The sequence below is a fragment of the Salmo trutta genome, chromosome 34 (assembly GCF_901001165.1).
Source record: "Salmo trutta chromosome 34, fSalTru1.1, whole genome shotgun sequence".
NCBI classification, from domain to species: domain Eukaryota; kingdom Metazoa; phylum Chordata; class Actinopteri; order Salmoniformes; family Salmonidae; genus Salmo; species Salmo trutta.
This window is the reverse complement of record NC_042990.1, coordinates 19,741,028-19,763,519: the sequence shown is the minus strand read 5'-3', so window position 1 is coordinate 19,763,519 and position 22,492 is coordinate 19,741,028. Positions and strand designations below refer to the sequence as shown.

The 22,492-nt window shown below is 40.7% G+C and overlaps 1 protein-coding gene across 1 annotated transcript; it reads right to left on the bottom strand.

The window, feature by feature from the left end:
* Positions 1–10,715: 10,715 nt before the first annotated feature.
* LOC115173759 (stathmin) lies at positions 10,716–17,350 on the bottom strand. The gene is made up of 5 exons (XM_029732128.1): positions 17,246–17,350; positions 15,077–15,123; positions 14,531–14,703; positions 13,321–13,512; positions 10,716–11,798 (listed from the first exon to the last, which is right to left on the bottom strand). The coding sequence occupies exons 2-5, from the start codon at positions 15,093–15,095 to the stop codon at positions 11,727–11,729; spliced, it is 456 nt and encodes a 151-aa protein (XP_029587988.1). The 5' UTR covers positions 15,096–15,123; positions 17,246–17,350; the 3' UTR covers positions 10,716–11,726.
* Between the last annotated feature and the right edge of the window lie 5,142 nt (positions 17,351–22,492).

The window sequence follows — 22,492 nt, the reverse complement described above, 5'->3', positions numbered from 1 at the left end:
TGCACACATACACAATGCACTGCTTATCTCCTAGTTAGGTGTGCTTGTTGAAGCAAAGCACCACTTTAGAAACCGTACATACTTATATTATAATTCCACCGGAATTAGCGCCAAAACCGTAAAAACTACCAACACCAAAACAACTTTTAAATGTGCAGACTGGCACTATCAAACGTTTTGATCCTGCTTATGCTTTTCATACTCCAATTTATCTGCATAAATCCCAATGAATTGAATGGGAAAAATTCTGGACGCAACTATACTCTTCAAACGTGTAAGCTTGAAGCGCCATTCAAACTCTAAAACATGCAGACCGGTCTGGAATAGCTTGAATACAGCTTTTTGATACCATTTATACTTTTTGACCTATAACCGTTATAAATGTGCATTAAAGCGTCATAGGCTTGAATGGGATGTATTTGGATTCGCCACTGAACCGTTAAATGTAAACACCAAACCAATGGTGACATGTACAGACTGACTCAACTTAGATGTCTTGTTAAAAGATTGTTGATGCTATTTGTACTTCTTGAACTATAACCGTTTTAAATTTGCATGAAAGCTCCAGACTTCAAAGACAAACATTTGATTTACCACTGCTCTTAAACACCAACCCCACATTGACTTGTGCAGACTGACTCAACATAGATCACTTTATTACAGATTTTTGCTACCATCATGAACAATAAAGCTTGTTGTGTCCTCTTTCATTTCAATGGCAGAACGCAGGCTTTAGCATTAAAAACTGAAATCACTGCCATAACACTGTCAGTATGTTCAAACTAAAACATTTTGATAGCTTAAAAACACATGCTATGGATTATGATGATATAGAATTCCCTCTAGCCTACTACTAGCCCACTATAACCCACTATAATAACTCCACACCTACAAACCACCCCAAAATAGGCCACTATGACTAACACAAAGCCTATGAAAACCCTTTTACTACTACCATCACTACCACTATTTCACAACCATAAATACTTCAAGACTAGAAAGCACACAACATTTACTGAAGTTTCTAGTTTTCTGTATAAATTCAAAGTGAAGGGACCAAAACCAATTACAGTAAGCAGGAAGGGTACCGCACCATTTTGATTCCATTTATTCTAAGTCAAAAAGACCCAGTCCCTTTCATCCATTTTTGGCCAGGCATGTTCCTGTGTGGCTCAGTTGGTAGAGCATGGTGCTTTTAATGCCAAACATTGTGAGTTTGAATGCTGCTTGGCCCATCAATATAAATAAAAAAAATATGCAAGTCGCTTTGGATAAAATCAACCGCTAAATAGAATGTATTTATTATTATATATTCTAGCTTTTATAATTATTTCATGACCCTTACACACTGCACCTTGATTGTACAGAACTGCTTTTAATAGTCCCTTTTATGGCAGCCATAACACTTTAGTCAAAAGACGAATGTGGACATTTGGCCTTAGACGTATTACAATGGTGGGGTGGAGACTATTGGTGAAGGAGGTATAATAAATAAATATAATTTCTCAACTCCAGCTGATCCTCTGTATGACAAGGCATTGACTATCTACGCAGGAAAAAACAACAAACATGTTTCACATACCTGATAGAGTATATTCAGACAGTGCATGAAAGAGTTGGAGCTTATCTTTTGTTAGCTGTGCAGTCACAGTGTCAATCCTTCACTGGAGATCGATTTAATATGCTATAGTGGACTAGCTTCAACTTGGTGACATTTAAACACACACAAACACAAACAAACAAATGAAAAACACCGCACTTGCATTTATTTCAGAGTAGCTTTGCATAAACTAGTGTGAGTTGAGATGATTTGGAAGAAGGCCAGCTAGAGGTTAAGTACCAGAGCACTCTTAACAGACAATATCAAATCTACAGTTAGTGTGAACTTTTGAAAATGTTGAGATAGAAAACACATGGCGTTAAAGTCATATTTCAATTTGTGCCCTGTGTTGTGGGAGCAGAACAAACAAACACATTTCTGATTTAACATCTTACCATCTGAACTAAGAAACTAAGAAAAATACATTCGAATGCTCAAAGTTCTATTCTAGACCAACAATGGCTCCAAAACTCACAGCAAAAATTGTCGTCATAACACAACGAAAATATTAGTAGGAGGAAGACAGTGGGAAGACATCACTGTTCTGGTATGACTATGGATGAGGCCACACACAAACCTGGAGGCTACTGTAGGCTACCTACCTACCTTGGTTTAGGACACTGAATCTAAACGTCATCACTACGCGCCTACATCTGCTGTTGTACTGTTAGACTCTTCAGCTCCACTGTGATCCACTGTTTAAATGCAATGACGTACGTAGATCCCACATATGCATAGATGTGTGTTTTTAATGTAGTGAAAAGTGCAAACCCTACAGCAGTGTTGATGGTCGTCAGTGAGTATGTTTACTTGCACGCTAATAATTCAATATTAAACTGATTATGGCAGTAGGCCGAGTATGGCATTAGCCATGTAAACACTTTACTCTGCTTATCTTAATCGGCGTCAGGTCATAATCGAAGTAAGCATACGCTGATTAAAACACTTGGTTTTCTGCGATATCTTTCAATTTATTAGGACATGTAAACAGTTTATCGGCGTTCCAGCAGTGTATTTGATCTGTGCATGTGCCAGCACAGGTACCGCAAGATTCCCTCTTATGTGTGAGTGAAGTGAGATTGGTAAAACTGAAAGTATGCATCTTAGAAATATTTTTCACATACAAACTTTATATGTCCGAACTTGGAATCAAATAGGCTTCACAAAAATAACATGGTCGCTGTGGTAGAATTCCAATTTTCTGCGTTCATTTAAGTCCCATTAGGAAGTCTGATTTCAGATGTATCCATGTAAACAGGATTGTTAGGGAAATCATTCTTCTTGCAAAGCATGTAAACATTTTAAACAAGCAATTAGAATCTGACTATCAACAATAATCATATTATTTTGTGCATGTAACCGTACTCAGTGGAGTGACTGGGTGTAGGCAGAGGTTAGATGATTCTGGAAATACACTGAGAGGGTTTGAGGGTGGAAGAGGCGAAACAGAGGGGTTGAGAGTGAAGAGGATGAGGAGGTTTAGAACGGTGGTGTTATATTAGATTGGTAGTGGGCGTCGTTTCCATAAGCGGAGAATCTGTACATTTGAACACTACCCCCATCTCCTCTAAACATCATTCCACTAATCGCCCACAGCATCTATCAATCTTCCATAGCACTTTCCCTCAATCCCTCAGTGTTCGCTGCCTCTTATACTTACTATTCACTGGGAACATTGTCAACGTCACCCTCTATCTCCTGGCATCACCTGTTCACCCCCTATTTCTGGTCAACAATACACCCTCAATCTCCTTATATCCTTGGAAGTATTGTTTAACTGACCCCTCTCAGCAGCACTCTCTTCATCCCCCCCTTACCTCACGTTTGTCTCTTGTGAGAGTAGCAGGAGATTTGGTTCTGGGTGCTGAGATTACCTCACCCTGTCCCCAGCGGGTGTATCGCCCCAGCCCCAGTCTCAGCCTCAAACCCAACCCCAGTCTTGCCCTATTTGTTGTGTCCCCTCCTCAGACACTTCCATTAAGATGGTGTCAGGATAAACTCAACTTTATCCTGCATTTCTGTTTACTAAAGGAGATACTAGGCTGGTTGTCTGTCTGTGTCTCATTTCCCCCTGTTTTCCCATGTTTTAGCTTGATAAAGAAATACAAAGGGGATATGGGTAGATAGGGAGGGTATATTGCAGAGTGGTGATTTGTATTGTTCTGTAAAATGACAGGCTCGTCTTTCGTCTTTATTTCTCAACATGGATTCAGTTGGCTCTAAGACTGAGACACAGTGAAGATATGAGGAGGTACTAAATTGCTTGCTTTAGTTTCAGAGTTACATCAGCTTTACCCCTCATGAAGTTATTAGCTTTGTATAAACTAAGCCCACCAGTGAGTTAGAAAATGGGTATTGCCATTCCATTTTACCCCACTGGAGCATCAATTACAGATGGCAAAGTTATTTACATTATGACATAATATGGTGAAGTGAACATTCATTACAAGACATAAAGCACAGTTAATTACTGTTAAAAAAAGCTCCATGTTCTTTATTCTCTCTCTCTAGGGTCAATATGACAAAACACAGAAAAGGTTATGATTCTGGCTGAGGCAGATGACTTTGATTAAGATAATTAGTCTTTCAGCTGGTCTATTATACAGTAGGGGTTCTCTTCAATCACATTTTCCATGAAACCACAAAGCACCTACTAGGAAAACAGCAGGTACAGGTGGGTTAGAATATTTTCCTTATTTAAGTCAGAAGAGTGTAGTTCCATTTAAAGAAAGTACTAAATTACTTTTAATTGTTGTGTTTTTGTGTTCGACTGAACGACCAGTGCAGGTAGCCATTATACTATATTTTCCAGGAAAACCACATAAAGTTGCTTCGAAGAAATCAACCGGTACAGACTATATTTGTTATATTCAGAAGACTTACGTGAGTCATTGGTAGAACATGGATCACCTCGTACGCACACACACTACCATCTCATCCCCCTGGAGGACTAAAAGTCAGCGGCAATCACGTCACCACAGCTCCCCCCCGTGTAGGTGTAGTAATAAGTGTCTTTGGTTTATTAGAAACAGTAGTAACCTCCCATTAATCACCAGTGTCTGACGCTAACGGGCATCTAGGCTGGGGGAGTAGAACAGAACACATCAAACTGAACCAGACAAAACATTTCACTCATTATGGATGACTAGTCTTGTTCTCCATTGTTCGGGTCCTGTCTTTCTTTTCTCTCACTCTTTTGTCTAAAAGAAAATGTAAAATTACAGTGCTCTGACAAATGGATTTTTGTAAAAGCATTTTCAGCACACTGTAATATAGCTATGACTTAATTAAGAGCGAACACTAAAGCTAACATTCTAACCTCACATCACCTACACTACAGTTCCTCTTCTCATACATCCACAGTGCCACTACCCCCTGACGAAGGGAGATGCCAAAATGCGTCAGAGTTTTTAAGGTGTTCCTCTGAAACATTACAGCAATAAATGCATTATACAGTGCCTTCGGAAAGTATTCACACCCCTTGACTTTTCCCACATTTTGTTGCGTTACAACCTGAATTTAGAATGGATTAAATGTAGATTGTTCTGTCACTGGCCTACCCCATAATGTCAAAGTGGAATTGTTTTAAAAAGTTTACAAATTAATTAAAAATTAAAAGCTGAAATGTCTTGAGACAATAAGTATTCAACCACTTTGATATGGCAAGCCTAAATAAGTTCAGGAGCAACAATGTGCTTAACAAGTCACATAATAAGTTGCATGGACTCACTCTGTGTGCAATTATAGTGTTTAAAATCTACAGGATCGGTGTCCCAACCTCGGGACGGTTGAGCTAACGTAGGCTAATGCAATTAGCATGAAGTTGTAAGTAACAAGAACATTTCCCAGGACATAGACATATCTGACATTGGCAGAAAGATTAAATTCATGTTAATCTAACTGCACAGTCCAATTTACAGTAGCTATTACAGTGAAAGAATACCATGCTATTGTTTGAGGCGAGTGCAAATTTATGAACTTGAAATTGTAAAAATAAACAAATTAGGCACATTTGGGCAGTCTTGATACAACATTTTGAACAGAAATACAATGGTTCATTGGATCAGTGTAAAACTTTGCACATACACTGCTGCCATCTAGTGACCCAAATCTAAATTGGACCTGGGCTGGAATAATACGTTATGGCCTTTCTCTTGCATTATAAAGATGGTACAAAAAAACTAGAAAAAAACGCATGGTTTTTCTTTGTATTATCTTTTACCACATCTAATGTGTTATATTCTCCTACATTCATTTCACATTTCAACAAACTTCAAAGTGTTTCCTTTCAAATGGTATCAAGAACATGCATATCCTTGCTTCAGGTCCTGAGCTACAGGCAGTTAGATTTGAGTATGTCATTTTAGGCAAAAATTGAAAAAAGGGGAGGATCCTTAAGAGCTTTAACATGATTCTTGAATTACTATCTCATCTCTGTACCCCCCATATAAAATTATCTGCAAGGTCCCTCAGTCGAGCAGTAAACAGATTCAAAGACAAAGACAAGGGAGTTTTCCAATGCCCCGCAAAGAAGAGTACCTAATGGTATATGGAAGAAGAAAAAAAAATTCATAACAAAAGAAAATACATTTGAAATCACTTTGAGCATGGTGAAGTTATTAATTACACTTTGGATGGTGTATCAATACACCCAGTCACTACAAAGATACAGGCATCCTTCCTAGTGCAGTTGCCAGAGAGGAAGGAAACCGCTCAGGGATTTCACCATGAGGCCAACGGTGACTTCAAAACAGTTACAGAGTGTAATGGCTGTGGCTTTAATCGTTAAGGACTGGGAAGTTTTTCAGGATAAAAAAGAAACAGAATGGAGCTAAGCACAGGCAAAACCTGGTTCAGTCTGCTTTCCACCAGCCACTGGGAGATGAATTCACCTTTCAGCAGGACAATATCCTAAAACACTAGGCCAAATCTACACTGGAGTTGCTTACCAAGATGACAGTGAATGTTCCTGAGTGGCAGTTTTGACTTAAATCTGCTTGAAAATCTATGGCAAGAACTGAAAATGGTTGTCTAGCAATTATCAGCAACCAATATTAGTGTTTTATTTTTCATAATTTTTTTACAAACTTTAACATTACAGAGTTTTTTGTGTAGATCGTTGACAAAAAATGTCAAATCAATTTTAATCCCACTTTGTAACACAACAAAATGTTGAAAAAGTCAAGGGGTGTGAATAATTTCTGAAGACATGTAAATACTATGAAGAGTGCCTGGGTTCTCCTTGTTTTTCTCTGACTAGTAAACCTCTACCCTTACCCAACAGCACCTCCAGTCCTACTTAATGATATTCTATCTATAGTGTATGCACATACCTCTCCCAACCCTTTTTTTACCTTCTTTTTCCTCTACCCACAGGGTGTTATCTGCATTTAGCTCAGTGCCTTACATAAAGATGTCTCCACAGCACCACTTCTACCTGACCTATGGAGAGAATCAATATTACAGCTTTTTCTACATGATCTGAGTAACATTTCTGCATAGCTTTAAATACATGAACTATCCACCTGGGTGTACACCTGCTGCATACGGCCAACTAACCTCTGGACCAGGTGACCTTTGCTTTGAGTTAACAACCGCAGGGGTTGAATGGAACATGAACTTCTTGGAAACACCAACACATAGGGCCTCCAGGTTCACATAGCCCATAGCTATTAGATGAATATTACCTACAATCTTCCAGTTTACCATGGGGTCGAAAGGAATAAGCATGGGTTGAATACATTCCTATAGAAACACCTACACATAAGGCCTCAAGTCATATTATTGATATTAGATCAATATTAGCTAGAATCTTGTCAGCCATCCAGGGATTAATTATATTTTCCATTTCACTTCATGAAAGTTCTCATAAAAAGTGTGTAACAGTTTTTTTCCAACAGTGCCTTCAGAAAGTATTCATACCCCTTGATTTAGTCCACATATTGCTGTCTTACAGCCTGCATTCAAAATTGATTAAATCGTTTTCTTTCTCACCCACCTACACACAATACTCCATGAAGTGAAAACAGGTTTTTTGAAATTTGGGCAAATCTTTGAAAATGAAATACAGAAATATCTCATTTACATAAATATTCAAACCCCTGAGTCAATACTTTGTAGAAGTACCTTTGGCAGTGATTACATCTGTGAGTCTTTCTAAGTACACAAAAGTTTTAGAACACCTACTCATTCAAGTGTTTTTTTAATTTTTTTTACTATTTTCTACATTGTAGAATAATAGTGAAGACATCAAAACTATTAAATAACACATATGGAATTATGTAGTAACCAAAAAAGTGTCAAACAAATCAAAATATATTTTACATTTGAGAATCTTCAAATAGCCACCCTTTGCCTTGATGACAGCTTTGCACACTCTTGGCATTCTCTCAACCAGCTTAACCTGAAATGCTTTTCCAACAGTCTTGAAGGAGTTCCCACATATGCTGAGCACTTGTTGACTGCTTTTCCTTCATTCTGCGGTCCAACTCATCCCAAACCATCTCAATTTGGTTGAGGCCGGGGGATTGTGGCGGCCATGTCATCTGATGCAACACCCATCACTTTCCTTCTTGGTAAAATAGCCCTTACATAGCCTGGAGGTGTGTTGGGTCATTGTCCTGTTGAAAAACAAATGATAGTCCCACTAAGCCCAAACTAGATGGGATGGCGTATTGCTGCAGAATGCTGTGGTAGCCATGCTGTTTAAGTGTGCCTTGAATTCTAAGTAAATCCCAGTGTCACCAGCAAAGCACTCCCACACCATAACACCTCCTCCTCCATGCTTTACGGTGGGAAATACACATGCAGAGATCATCCGTTCACCCACACCGCGTCTCACAAAGACATGGCGTTTGAAACCAAAAATATCCAATTTGGTCCGGTCTAATGTCCATTACTTGTGTTTCGCCCCAAGCAAGTCTCTTCTTCTTATTGGTGTCCTTTAGTAGTGGTTTCTTTGCAGAAATTCGACCATGAAGGCCTGATTCCCACAGTCTCCTCTGAACTGTTGATATTGAGATGTGTCTGTTACTTGAACTCTCTGAAGCATTTATTGGGCTGCAATTTCTGAGGCTGGTAACTCTAATGAACTTATCCTCTGCAGCAGAGGTAACTCTGGGTCTTCCTTTCCTTTGGCGGTCCTCATGAGAGCCAGTTTCATCATAGCCCTTCATGGTTTTTGCGACTGCACTTGAAGAATGGAATTTTCCGGATTGACTGACCATGTCTTAAATTAATGATGGACTGTCGTTTCTCTTTAATTATTTGAGCTGTTCTTGCCTTAATATGGACTTTTACCAAATAGGACTCGAACGCATTAAGGAAAGAAATTCCACAAAATTAACTTTTAAGGCACACCTGTTAATTGAAATGCATTCCAGGTGACAAGCTCATGAAGTTGGTTGAGAGAATGCCAAGAGTGTGCAAAGCTGTCTTTGTAATGACTGGGTGTATTGATACATCATTGATACATCATCCAAAGTGTGTTTTACCCATCTACCAATAGGTTATCTTCTTTGTGAGGCATTGGAAAACCTCCCTTGTCTTTGTGGTTGAATCTGTTTTTGAAATCCACTGCTCGACTGAGGGACCTTAGTGATAATTGTACATCATTCCACTTTGACATTATGGGGTATTGTCTGTAGGCCAGTGACAACAAATCTCAATTTAATATATTTTAAATTCAGGGTGTAACACAAAATATGGAAAGGCACCATCTACCAGACCTCTTAATATAGCCTTTGACAAAATGATTGTTAAGGTGAGATGGATGTCTAAGGGAAAATGAGATTAATATTAAAGGTGAATATTTTAGATATCTTGGCAGAATGGAGTGAGAAAAAGATGACTAGCCATTGCTGTTTCTTGAATTAAAGTGCAACATTGCCACCTAGTGGTCTTACAATGCTAATTCCATGCTCAATATTCAAATCAAATTGTATTTGTCACATGCGCCGAATACACCAGGTGTAGACCTTACAGTGAAATGCTTACTTACAACCCCTTAACCAACAATGCAGTTTTAAGAAAAAGTGTTAAGTAAAAAATATATATAATTAAAGAGCAGCAGTAAAATAACAGTAGCGAGGGTTACTGGTAGAGTCAATGTGTGGGGGCACAGGTCGAGGTAATTGAGGTAGTATGTACGTGTAGGTAGAGTTAAAGTGGCTATGCGTAGATAGAGTAGCAGCAGTGTAACGGGTGGGTGGGGGGGGCACGACCACTTGCAGTGCGGTAGCAGAGAGAACAGTATGACTAAGGTGGCTGGAGTCTGACAATTTTTAGGGCCTTCCTGACACCGCCTGGTATAGAGGTCCTAGACAGCAGGAAGCCTGGCCCCAGTGATGTACTGGGCCGTACACACTCACCTCTGTTGCACCATGTGGTTGCCATACCAGGCAGTGATGCAACCAGTCAGGATGCTCTTGATAGTACAGCTGTAGAACTTGAGGATCCATGCCAAATCATTTTTATACACTGTATTTTGCAGTTTTTAGTCTGCCCTCTCTCCATGACAGCCTCCAAACAAAATTTGTGACTTGATGCATGCTTATGTCTGCCATCCTAGCACCGTTGCAGAAGGTGAAGTAGACAGATAAGGGAACCAAGAGAGTCAAATGTAACCGTCGCAGTATGCATTTCAATTTTATCCCATTCACAGCAAATGTTCTGAATCTATCAAATCCTATTCCCCTCCCCCCCCTTCAGTCTGAACCAGACTAAAACAGTAGTTCAAATACTGTCCTTGATCAGCACTTCTCCCAAACCCCACTAGATGGCACAAGGAGTAGAAAACCCTAACCCATTGGGAAGATGTCACAAGCTTTCCAAGTGAAGCATAATGCTAGGCTCATCGGTTAGTCCAAGTGTAACATTATGTTAATTTACAATGAGCAAGATTAAGCCCAACATCCTCTTAAGCTTTGGGTGATGGGAAAATACTGGTTGCTAAATCTTAGAATGGAATCCAAAGAAAGATACTGAGCATCAGTTTAGATTTCAGGATAACTACATCCTCACATCTTTAACCTGTTCTAGCTAAGTGTTAAAGGATAGTCTTCCAAGAATTGCAGAAAACTGAAGCGTCAAAGGAATCAATAAAGCACAAATTAAATGGCGTTTAACAATTTTATTTTTTAGTACAACAGTTAAGTCAACTAGTAACATCTATTAAGAATCCAAAGTGTATTCCTCTTTTGCATTCCATGTGTAGATCCACTTCCAGTAACATCCTAGATGATTCAAAAGTCTGGCAAAGTTACTTCATGGCCCTACAACAGCACTAAGTCATGCGCGTCGAGACAAAACTCCTCTTTACAAACGCATAAAATCTGCAGTGGCACAAAGATTAGATTTAGGGTGCGTCTGAAATGGCACCCTATTCCTTATATAGTGCACTACTTTTGGGTAGCGTAATAGGATCAGGATGCCATATCAGCCCTAGGTCTTTAAAGAACAAGACAAGCAGATCTCTGAACAGCAAAAGCTGCAATACAACACCTGATGCTGTGAAAAAAGGTGAAACCAATCAATATGTTAACAAACAGTGATCAATAAGTGCTATGAACAGTCAGGTGTGAGATACACGGGGACACTGTTCAAAAGCGGCACTATGGAATAGAGAAATCATGTCGAGGGCCTATGCAAAGCACATGCTTCCTTAAAGGACAACTACGTACACTGCTATTTTTCCATTAGGTCAGAAGCTGCAATGACAAAAACTACATATCCAAAGAAATGGGCTGTGTATGAAACAGTTACTAGAGGTCAAATCCTTGCTTCCTCAGTCCTCTTTTCATTAATCTCGCTCAAAGCTTCATTGGTGGTATAAGGATATTACCTTGGATCCTATCCTCTAATGCCATTTGAAAGGAATTGATTTGAAGGCTAGTAATGTTTAGACAGCCGTGGAGTAGAAGCAACAACGAGACAAATATCCACATGTAAAATTATATAGCAAGTACACTTATAGCAGAGAAGCTAAATTCAAACAGGGAAAACTTATTTTTCTTCATAAAGTGGGTGGCAGTGAACAACAAAAATACTGGCCATCAACTAAATATAAATCAATCTTTGGATACGTAAAAAACCCTATAGTATACAATTCCCCCATAGACTGAACTGTTCAGTTTTCTGATGTCTCGGCACCGCCCTCTTTGGTTTCCTTCTTAGCACGCACCTCTTCCAGTTTCTTGTCCTGGGAAGAAATAGAAGTTCAAAACATTAGTGATCTTTCAAAATTGAATTTCTTAACAAACAATACACTTGCATACATTCCTCTCTTCGCCAATTTGTCACAAGCGTGACCATTGATGTGAAGTCAATAAAAAAAACACTGATCATAAAAACATTTCACTTTTTTCCGCAAGTCTCCCAACTGCATGTACAGATTACCTGAAACTAGCCTGTACCCCTGCACACTGACTAGGTACGAGTGGCCCTATATATATAGCCTAGTTATTGTGTTACTTTTAGCCTACTTGGTAAATATTTTCTTCAACTGCACTGTTGGTTAAGAGCTTGTAAGTAAGCATTTCACGGAAGTCTACACTTGTTGTATTCCTCACAAGTGGCAAATAAAGTTTAATTTGATCCGAACCAACTGAACTCACTTGCAGAGATAAGTGATGAAGTCGTTGAGACCACCACAGTGGGTGTATCCTTTGGGGATGGGGCATGGTTATTCGAATAGCCAAATGGATGTTGGTATTCAACTACCTCGGCGACCACTCATTTTTTTTAAAGTGCACCCCATAAAGACACTCCAGTAGCCTACACACGCGTAGCTTGTAATGTCGTTGAGCCAAAGCAGCACTACAGTCAGAGGCTCCATGGGTAGCAAGTGAAGCGGGCGATTTCTAATCAACGCAAAATATAAACCTTATAATGAAGTTGGCTAAATGAGAAGTAAGCTACAATGATCTACCAACAGGAAGGCAGTTTCATATGAGCGGAGTTGTAGATGTTGGACGGGGAGCACAACAAGATGGCCTTAATTACCCTTGTTACAGCAATTTGATGCAGTTAAGACAGCCACTACTAGACGCGGTACAGTCGGGCCTTAATGGCCATGAACTCTTATAATCTCCACAAGGCACAGCCAGAAGAGGACTGGCCACCCCGATTCCTATAGGTTTCTTCATAGGGAGTTTTTCCTAGCCTCTGCATCTGAGGTGCTTGCGGTTTTAGGCTGGGATTATGAATAAGCACTATGACATCTGCCAATGTAAAAAGGGCTTTATAAATACATTTGATAACCTATGGCAGCAAGAAGTTTAACTAGTACAAAAATATTATTCTAATAAACAAAATCACTTAAAATGCCCATCCCTAATGTCCTACAAACAGCATGAAAACAGCAGTTGTTATTAGCCAAGGTCAAAAGCTCGCTAGCAAGAACGGCACCCTCCTGAATGGGTGTCGGCTGTGTCAATTTGTACAAACTTTGGAAATGTTACTGTGGTCGCTAGCTAGGCGCAGGCCATTAAGTCACTGATCATGTTCAAGAGCGTCAACACCATGATGCATCATGGGTAAATTGTGACTGATCTACAAATAGTCATTATTTATGATGCAAGGTGATTTGGAGTCAGCAGTCACCTGCAATATTGAACCACCCTTGTGTCCTTCATTGAAAATGACTGGTAGCCGAGTCAGATGATCACAGCCAAACAGATCTGCAGGTAAAAAATTTTTTAAAAAAAGATAGTCCAACATACCTTCTCCTTGAACTTCTCACTCATGGCTGCCTGAAGGGCCTCCTTGTTTTCTTTGTTAGCCTCCATCTTCTGGTTAAGCTTCTCCTCTGCTATCTTGCTGAAGTTATTGTTCTCCTCCATGGCTTTCCTTTGCACCTCCTTCTCGTGCTCCCTCTTCTCAGCAAGGTGTTTCAGAACCTCCGCTTCATGGGACTGGAGGATGGCACAAGAGAGGAGTGTGATTCAGTCATCCAACTACAAAACATTAATAGTAATACAGAGCTGGGTTCCCCAACTGGCTGCAGCCACAGGTGATTTGGCCACCAAGTTCTGGGGGGCAGGACATAAGACCACCAGGGCCAAGGAGTTTAAACATTTGGGAAATCTGTGCCGAAGTATTCCCCACACAGATACAAATGTAAGCAATGAATGAAAAGATTGACAAACTTAATCACAGCCATTTGAGCTTCTATCAATTTCCAGCCCATCAAAACAAAATAAATACTGAATCTAGTTGATCCCTTGCATAGAGGCTTGTCAGGGCAACAAGGCTAAATATTTGAATACTAGTGATGGGTGGGGGGGGAAATCAATCTAGTTACACATCAGGATATTGTAGTCGTATTTAGATGTATTGGGATCCTGCATTGTTGGGGGTCCAAAAAGGATAAAATTGATAAATTATTAAAGTAACACCACTCAATTTGACAATATAGCATGTTGTAGACAATAACGCAATATTTTTTTCACTAGCTGGTTGTACCAAAACACCAGTATTTTTGAATCAGTGTCCACTAGCTTTTTAAAATAGGGAGGCATTTGTTGCACTTTTACTTCCCTGACTGATCAAAACTCATTACCAAAGCTCAGTCTTGTCCCTCTGCAGCAGAAATAATGTTTAGATCAAATCTCAATCAAATTAGTATCAAATCGTAAGAGTGGCAATAAATATTGTATCAGCATCTAAGCAGGGTGGGAAATTAACTTTAGTTCACCAGCCACAGGTAGATGGAAGATTACCATTCAATCAGAAGTTTTCCACCCAAGTTCTGTGATACCCTTTTGTTTTTACCTAACAATATACACTATTATTCATGGGTGAGGTAGATGACCCTTTGTCAAAAAAGATCATTTCTGGACAATATATTTCCCTTTAGGGGACCCCTTTTGGCTCAAGAGCACCTCCATAGGCAAGAAGTTCAGTGTAGCGTTTAACTGGAGCACAACCTACCTTCCTCCTCTCCTCTGCAGCCTCTAGTTTCCTCTGGATCTCCTCCAGGGACAGGTCCTTCTTCTTGGGGGGAGAAAGGGGGAACTCTCCCTTGGCATCTGGAGCTGGAGCTCCCAGGATCACCTCGAACGCCTGGCCAGACGCACGTTTGTCAATCTCCTTAACCAGAATATCTGGATGGGACAAATTATGCATTTCAGTTATTGAAACAGGTACACAAACATTGAGGTTTCTATGGTAATGGGGAACTTGTCTGGGTGCAAACAGAAATACTAAGCCTTCCAAACAAGGGAAAAGGACTCAGGTCAGGGATGGGAACAATTCAGGGGGGGGGGGGGGGGGTAACAGACAGAATTGGGCCACTGGACATTTAACTAAGGTTCTGTGCAAAAAAAAAAGTGTTTTTCTTCTTTTCTTCTCCTTCCTCTCATCTGGACTGATGGGAATAGACATGACTGGTGAAAACCATTAGACTGGCTTTCACCTGGTCACTTTAAGATGAGAGTTGACCAATTATTTTCACAGCTTTTAAAAATCACAACTTGCCTCCGCAGGAAGAGGCCATTTCAGCAGTGGACAGAGAGTCAATGTACCTGGAAGGAAGAAAATGTATCAATTAGTGTCACATTTATTTAATAAAGCCCTTTCGAAAACAGTTTTACAGTAACCCGGCCTAGACACCAACAAGCACACGTAATAAACCTATATAATGCATTAGTATGTCCTTGAACATGAAGAACCAGCTACACCCACTCCCTGCGGACTGGATGAAATCTCCATCTTCACAAGGTGCCTGAATCAACAGAGCACTAGCACCCTCTAGCGTGATAGAGACCTTACTGTGTTCAGGTGGAACACTGACTAAACAAAGCTGCGAAAAGGAAAACAAGGCCCACTCAGTGGGGACATCCTTCGGTCATGTTCAACACTGCAACCAACCACCGCCCTATTAAAAAAACCTGTGTTGCATTCATTCACAGCTAACTATATGGCACATTAAAACACTAGTGATACCAGTATCACTATTTATTAGTATAGTGGCAAGAAAACAAAGCAATCAAACGTTTTGTCATCCAGAGACATTTCCTCAACTGAAGCACAATATTTTACATACATTGTTGTTTTTTTTTTAAAGGACCAAAGAGTTCTGTATCGCGTTCCAATTTTTTGCCATGAAAAAAAATATAGCAATACGGGTATTTTACCGGCCCTACGGTCTAGCATGTACACTAGATTTAATGAAATCAAGAAGCCCCTACTGTAGATGGGCGAGGCCCTTCAAATGCCAGATTACAGCCTCAGTTGCAGGGATACATGTTGATGAATAAACAGGCTGTTTTAGAACAAAAGGCTAAAGCTTACCAACATTGCAGGGGGCTGTTAAAGATATTTGGCTGCTATAATATACAACGGAAGCCAACAAGACTAATCTCTGAATATAGAAGCAGTCAGCAGAACACCAGCTGCAAAAACGGTGCACCTGTTTGTGCGTAGTTCACTAGCTAAAAACCATAAGGGGGGAACAAAAGTTCGAGAACACGTAGTTAATACCTGAACCATTCAAATGCAAAAATAATCATAGTCACCGTTCTTCGCTAAATACATGTACTGGAATTTGACTGATGAAGTGGTGCTGCCAAAGTCAGACAAAAATGCGGAGGTTTGTCAAGAGCTCAAGGATAAATCCCAATTTACGTAAGAACGTATGAAGTGTTTCCATGTAGCTAGCTCATTATGCACTTAACCCAAATTGATTATCTTGGATAAGGGGGGGGCACCTGCAACAATCAAAATATGACACTAGTTCTAAATACAGAGACTAGCTAACGTTTCAGGGTCACAAAACTGTTGCTTAGCTTCCAAAATATTAGGTAACGGCACAAGAAAGCCGCTTTTGTTTGGTTGCAATGAACGTCAATGTGAGCAGCTGCAAACAAAGAGGAGCGCGTGCTCCGACAGCTCAGCCCGCTAACTTGCACGACGCCCCTCTATATCAAGTTCAATGCGTTTGAACGACTGGTAAATTGTGATTAACGTGAACGTTCAACGAACAATATTGAAACGTCAACGCAGAGAGTTGTTAGTGGCGACGGAAAACTTCCAACATGGATGGCAACAGCGTTTGCTTTTCAAAATACCCTGCAAACAAAATGCTTAAGTCATTGAGGCGCACCAATGAATGGCTGATCAAAGTCTAAATTGGCTGATGTAAATTTTCAATCACCTTTGCATATTATAGTAAATTCAGAATGACTTGTTACTAGCTAGTTACGTCGTGTAACCAATAGTCATTTGCGCCACGCACTATCAAGTGTGCATCCCTACCCAGTAAGTAATGTCAAGACAAACACAACTTGCCACTGACTGAAGGCAACAGAACAATCAAAAGATGACTAACGTTAGTTACAGTACGACGAAACTATAGTAGCTAACCAGCCATCCATCCACGTTCTTGTTACAACTACATTCCATTTATTAGAGCAGTCAGAAACTATTTTGAAAGACATGAAACTAGCTAGGTTGGTTGTTAGTTAACGTCCAAAAAAGCGAGGACAACCGTGGCGTTTAGCCAATATTGAAGCAGAGGTATCACCACTCGACCAACTCGTTTAAAAACACATATATACATATCAGGCAAGATTAGCTAGAACATTACAATCTTTAAATCCTATATTATTGTAAGGATAACGTTAACTACGCAACAAAGACACCCACCTTTACAAACAGTGAAACAAATTTCTCCTCAGCAGCCAGACTTTAGCCGCGAATTTTCTGCTCGAGCATGGCCAGTTCGCGCATAAAAAGCCCCAAATGTGTCGTCAATGCCAATTCTGCAATTCTATTGGCTGTTTACTACTCGCTCCGCACTCTTGGTAGTTGTAGTTTTTGGGATTTCTAGACATGAGCACAGACAAGACGAGTGTCTCCATAACATGTAATTACTTTGGTAATGAATAATGAACGTTGAATGTATTTAGTGGAATGTATACATTTATTGTTTCAATTTTATTCATCGAAAATATGGGTATTTTGGGGATGTAATGTCAAACGTGTGTCCTTGACCTGCGTTTAATGGCTTACAGCCCTTGAATAAAGTGTGTGATGATTGCGTAAGTCTTCAATGTATCGCTCCAATTAACCAGATGCACGTTCTTCACCGCGAACTATCGAGGACTGCCTTTGCCTTCATCTGTGTATTGGCCATAGTAGACTGACTGAAGGGTAGCTATACGATTTATTGGATGAAATAACGTTCTTATCACGTTGTCTGTGCTATTTGGGCTCCCGAGTGGCACAGGAGTCTAAGGCACTGCATCTCAGTGGTAGAGGCGGCACTACAGACCTGGTTCGATTCCAGGCTGTATCACAACCGGCCGTGATTGGGAGTCACATAGGGCGCCGCACAATTGTCCCAGGGTTGTCCGGGTTAGGGTTAGGGTTTAGCCGGGGTATTTGTTCTTAACTGACTTGCCTAGTCAAATAAAGGATAAATAAATACATTTTCAAAAATCTAATATATTTTATTTTGTGCAATATCCTCCATAGTCATGGCTGTTATTGTGTCCTACTTTTTCTAATCACACAGAGAGCTATGACTGCAGAGGATCCATGGAATGACCAATGTTTCCTCCAGAGCCAGAAAGCTGCAGTCATACATCATTTATCAACATCATTTATTGTCTTGTTATTAGAGGACTTGAGAGGACTGCATCCCCAATCCTGAAGGAAGTCAGCTTCTGCCTGTCTGTTTGTTAGGTCATGTCACACCCCAGGACACTGAGACTATAAGAAATCTCTAAAGGCTTTATGTTTGTTCTCTATAACTAGGCTAGCACACCACAGACTTCACAGTCTACAAACTCTTATCTCTTAAGAAAAGTGTTTTTTCAGGAAGAGAGGGAGACAAGGGGCGGCAGAAGATGGAGAAGGGAAGATAAAGAGAGAAAGAAAATAGCTGTCACATGATAAGTCCCAGGCTGAAAAAATATTGAAAATAAATAAATAAAAGGTAGCACACTGGAGCTGCATAGCCTATAACCTACATTGTGTGCCAGCTTTTCTTTCTTTACTGTCACATAAGTCTCTTACTTATCCCATATTCTGTAGTTGGAGGATTTAATTCAGTCTCATTTCTGCTCGGCACCATGTTTGCCATCCTTTCATCCTTTCAAGTCACCATATGGTGGTCCACTTCAGGCAAGATGGCTAACAGGAGTTACATCCCCTTCCTCATTGTCTACCCACAGCTACCATCATCCATCATCAAATCAAATCACATTTTATTGGTCACATACAAATATTTAGCAGATGTTATTGAGGGTGTAGAAAAATGCTTGTGTTCCTAACTCCAACAGTGCAGTAGTAACTAACAATTCACAACAATACACACAAATCTAAAAGTAAAAGAATGGAATTAAGAAATACATAAATATTAGGACGAGTGATGTCTGAGTGGCATTGACTAAAATACAGTAGAATACAGTACTGTATATACATATGAAATGAGTAAACCAGTATGTAAACATTATTAAAAGTGACTAGTGTTCCATGTAAAGTGACTAGTGATTCCATGTTTATGTACATATGGCAGCAGCCTCTAAGGTGCAGGGTTGAGTAACCAGGTGGTAGCTGGCTAGTGATGGCTATTTAACATTCTGATGGCCTTGAGATAGAAGGCCATCAGTCTCTCGGTCCCAGCTTTGATGCAACTCGGGTGGTTGATGTCCTTGATGATTTGGCCTTCCTGTGACATCGGATGTTGTAGGTGTCCTGGAGGGCAGGCAGTGTGCCCCCGGTGATGCGTTGGGCAGACCGCACCACCCTCTGGAGAGCCCTGCGGTTGCGGGCGGTGCAGTTGCCATACCAGGCGGTGATACAGCCTGACAGGATGCTCTCAATGGTGCATCTGTAAAAGTTTGTGAGGGTCTTAGGGGCCAAGCTGAATTTCTTCAGCCTCCTGAGGTTGGAGAGGCGCAGTTGCGCCTTCTTCACCACACTGTCTGTGTGGGTGGACCATTTCAGATTGTCAGTGATCTGTACACAGAGGAACTTGAAGCTTTTCACCTTCTCCACTGCGGTCCCGTCGATGTGAATAGAGGCATGCTCTCTCTGTTGTCTCTTGAATTCCACGATCAGCTCCTTCGTTTTGTTGACGTTGAGGGAAAGGTTATTTTCCTGGCACCACTCCGTCAGGGGCCCTCACCTCCTCCCTGTAGGCTGTCTCGTCATTGTTGGCCTACTACTGTTGTGTCGTCTGCAAACCTGATGATTGATTTGGAGACATGCGTGGTCACGCAGTTGTGGGTGAACAGAGAGTACAGGAGGGGGCTGAGCATGCACCCTTGTGAGGCCCCTGTGTTGAGGATCAGTGTAGTGGAGGTGTTGTTTCCTACCGTCAACACCTGGGGGGGGACCCAGTCCAGGTCCCAGTTGCACAGGGCGGGGTTCAGATCCAGGGCCCCAAGCTTAATGATGAGCTTGGAGGGTACTATGCTGTTGAAGGCTGAGCTGTAGTCAATGAACATCATTCTTACATAGGTATTCCTCTTGTCCAGATGCGATAGGGCAGTGTGGAGTGCAATGGCGATTGCATCATCTGTGGATCTATTGGGGTGGTATGCAAATTGACGTGGGTCTAGGGTGTCAGGTAAGGTAGAGGTGATATGATCCTTAACTAGCCTCTCAAAACACTTCATGATGGCAGAAGTGAGTCATTTAGTTCAGTTACCTTAGCTTTCTTGGGTATAGAAACGATGGTGGACATCTTGAAGCAAGTGGGGACAGCAGACTGGGATAGGGACAAATTGAATATTTCCGTTAACACTCCAGCCAGCTGGTCTGCGCATGTTCTGAGGACACTGCTAGGTATGTGCCCTGTGGTCGCGGCTAGGTGCGAACATGCTTTAGTTCATTAGGATTGAATGATGGGGACTAATTATTAATAATGGTGGTCAGTGGAACAATGTCTTCTGTCTCCCATTATGTCAGTTGTCTTTTTAGCATGTATCTGACCTCTGCAGAAATTGAACCTATGACCTTGCCATTGCCAGCACCATGCATGCTCTTACTAACTAAGCCACATACAGTATCAGTCTTTGGACAGTCCTTCCTACATGCACCAGTAGCTATATAATTCATGGGAAAGATCCACTCAATGCCCTATATTGGACATACAGAAGGGGGTTATGTAAATGTTAGTGTTGGGATTGAAGAAAAATGGAACTTCAATCAATATGAAATGATGAACCATGTCATTTCATGGTATTTTTAGCTTGATTCTCTCCTGATGGCAAAGAAAAACTATAGCACAGACATAAAAGAGGCATTGCTTTTGTTCAGGCTGTGTGATATCGAGCTCTCTGAATATTTTAAACTTTCCTGGGTTTATATTTAGATAGCTTTTTCTTCGTTTGTGTCACTTTGGTTCTAGCTCACAATTTAACCAATTAAGTTCTATATCAGTTTTACATACTTTAGTTGAATGCACTGATTGTAATTTGGTCAGGATAAAATGAACTAAAGATATAATAACTAAAATTAACTAAAACATACATAAATCAGGCATTTTCAACACAAAGCTTTTGGTATTGTTGTGGCACTGTGTGAGATCTTTCCAGAGTTTGTGGGACTGTACAGAAATTATGGATCCTGCTCTCTCTCTTTCCAGGCCAGTGAAGTCAGTGTTCATTGATTGAACTGCTGTAGTTCAGCCTGCTACCCATTTATATTGTCTATCTATAATCGCTGAGTCACCTAGACCTATCTGATATACCCTCATCATTTGAACTGGATATACCCATGGATAATGTATATCTGCCCCCTGTCTGTGATAAAGCAAGAGCCTACATTATCAGGCACAATCTGTTGATCGATCTCGCATTGCCATCAATCAAAACAAATCACCATGCCATGTTATTTGTAAAATTAACAAGCATAGTATGAGAATAGATTAGTCTATTTTGCACCTCAATCAACAAGAGATTTCAATCACAATGTGAGTTCCCTGGTTTAATAAAGTATACATAAAAGAATTAAGGACCTGCTGCATTGTGCTCCTGTTGATATGGTTTAGGAGTGGGGTGCCTCGTCTGTGCCCTGGAGAACAGAATGAGCAGATGGTGCAGACCGCCTGCCTGCCTGCCATTCTCCCACTCCCAACCTGCCAGCTCTGGTCTCCCCCACTGATTGGTCTGGTCCTCTATTCCGCCACAGGACAAAGACAGACAGAGTCACATCAGTGTCTAGCTGACATCAGTGACCAGTATGTGCAGATGTGACAGGGGATTTGGGGACTGGATGAGGCAGTGAGTCTCTCTCCATAAAGCCCCATGTGTTTTTTTGAGAGGTCAAGTGTTTACACCGGATTAAAGCAGTTTATGGTTGTTACTCATCTACGTACCAAAACAAAAATGTATCTCTGTGGGTCAACCAAAAAGATCAGATTAATCCATGTTTCAAATAATCCCAATAATCTATGTTAGAGGCCCATTTCTTTTTACAAAGACGATAAAAACATTATGCTTACCATGGAAATTCTTTAACTAGGTTAGGTCCACTATGCAGACGGTAATTTGCTAAACAAATTCTGTACAACATGTCTTTGTTGCTGTCTGGCAACATAAGGGTTCCTCTAGTCTCCTCTACAGTGTGAGTGCTCGTAATTTATATTGAACAAAAGGATAAACGTAACATGCAAAGTGTTGGGCCGGTTTTTCATGAGCTGAAATTAAAGATCCCAGAAATGTTCCATACGCACAAAAAGCTTATTTCTCAAAAATGAGTGCACAAATTTGTTTACATCCCTGTTAGTGAGAATTTCTCCTTTTCCAAGATAATGGCAACTGCTCGGCCTCCGACCGCAATGCACTACAGAGGGTAGTGCGGACGGCCCAGTACATCACTGGGGCCAAGCTTCCTGCCATCCAGGACCTCTATACCAGGCGGTGTCAGAGGAAGGCCCTA

Bases quoted from the DNA above. Each gene is read 5' to 3' on its own strand.
- LOC115173759 (XM_029732128.1), bottom strand. The intron at 13,513-14,530 runs GTAGGTTGTGCT...GCCATCCTCCAG, and splicing joins CTGCAGAGGAGAGGAGGAAG to TCCCATGAAGCGGAGGTTCT. The intron at 11,799-13,320 runs GTATGTTGGACT...ATTTCTTCCCAG, and splicing joins GTGAGAAGTTCAAGGAGAAG to GACAAGAAACTGGAAGAGGT.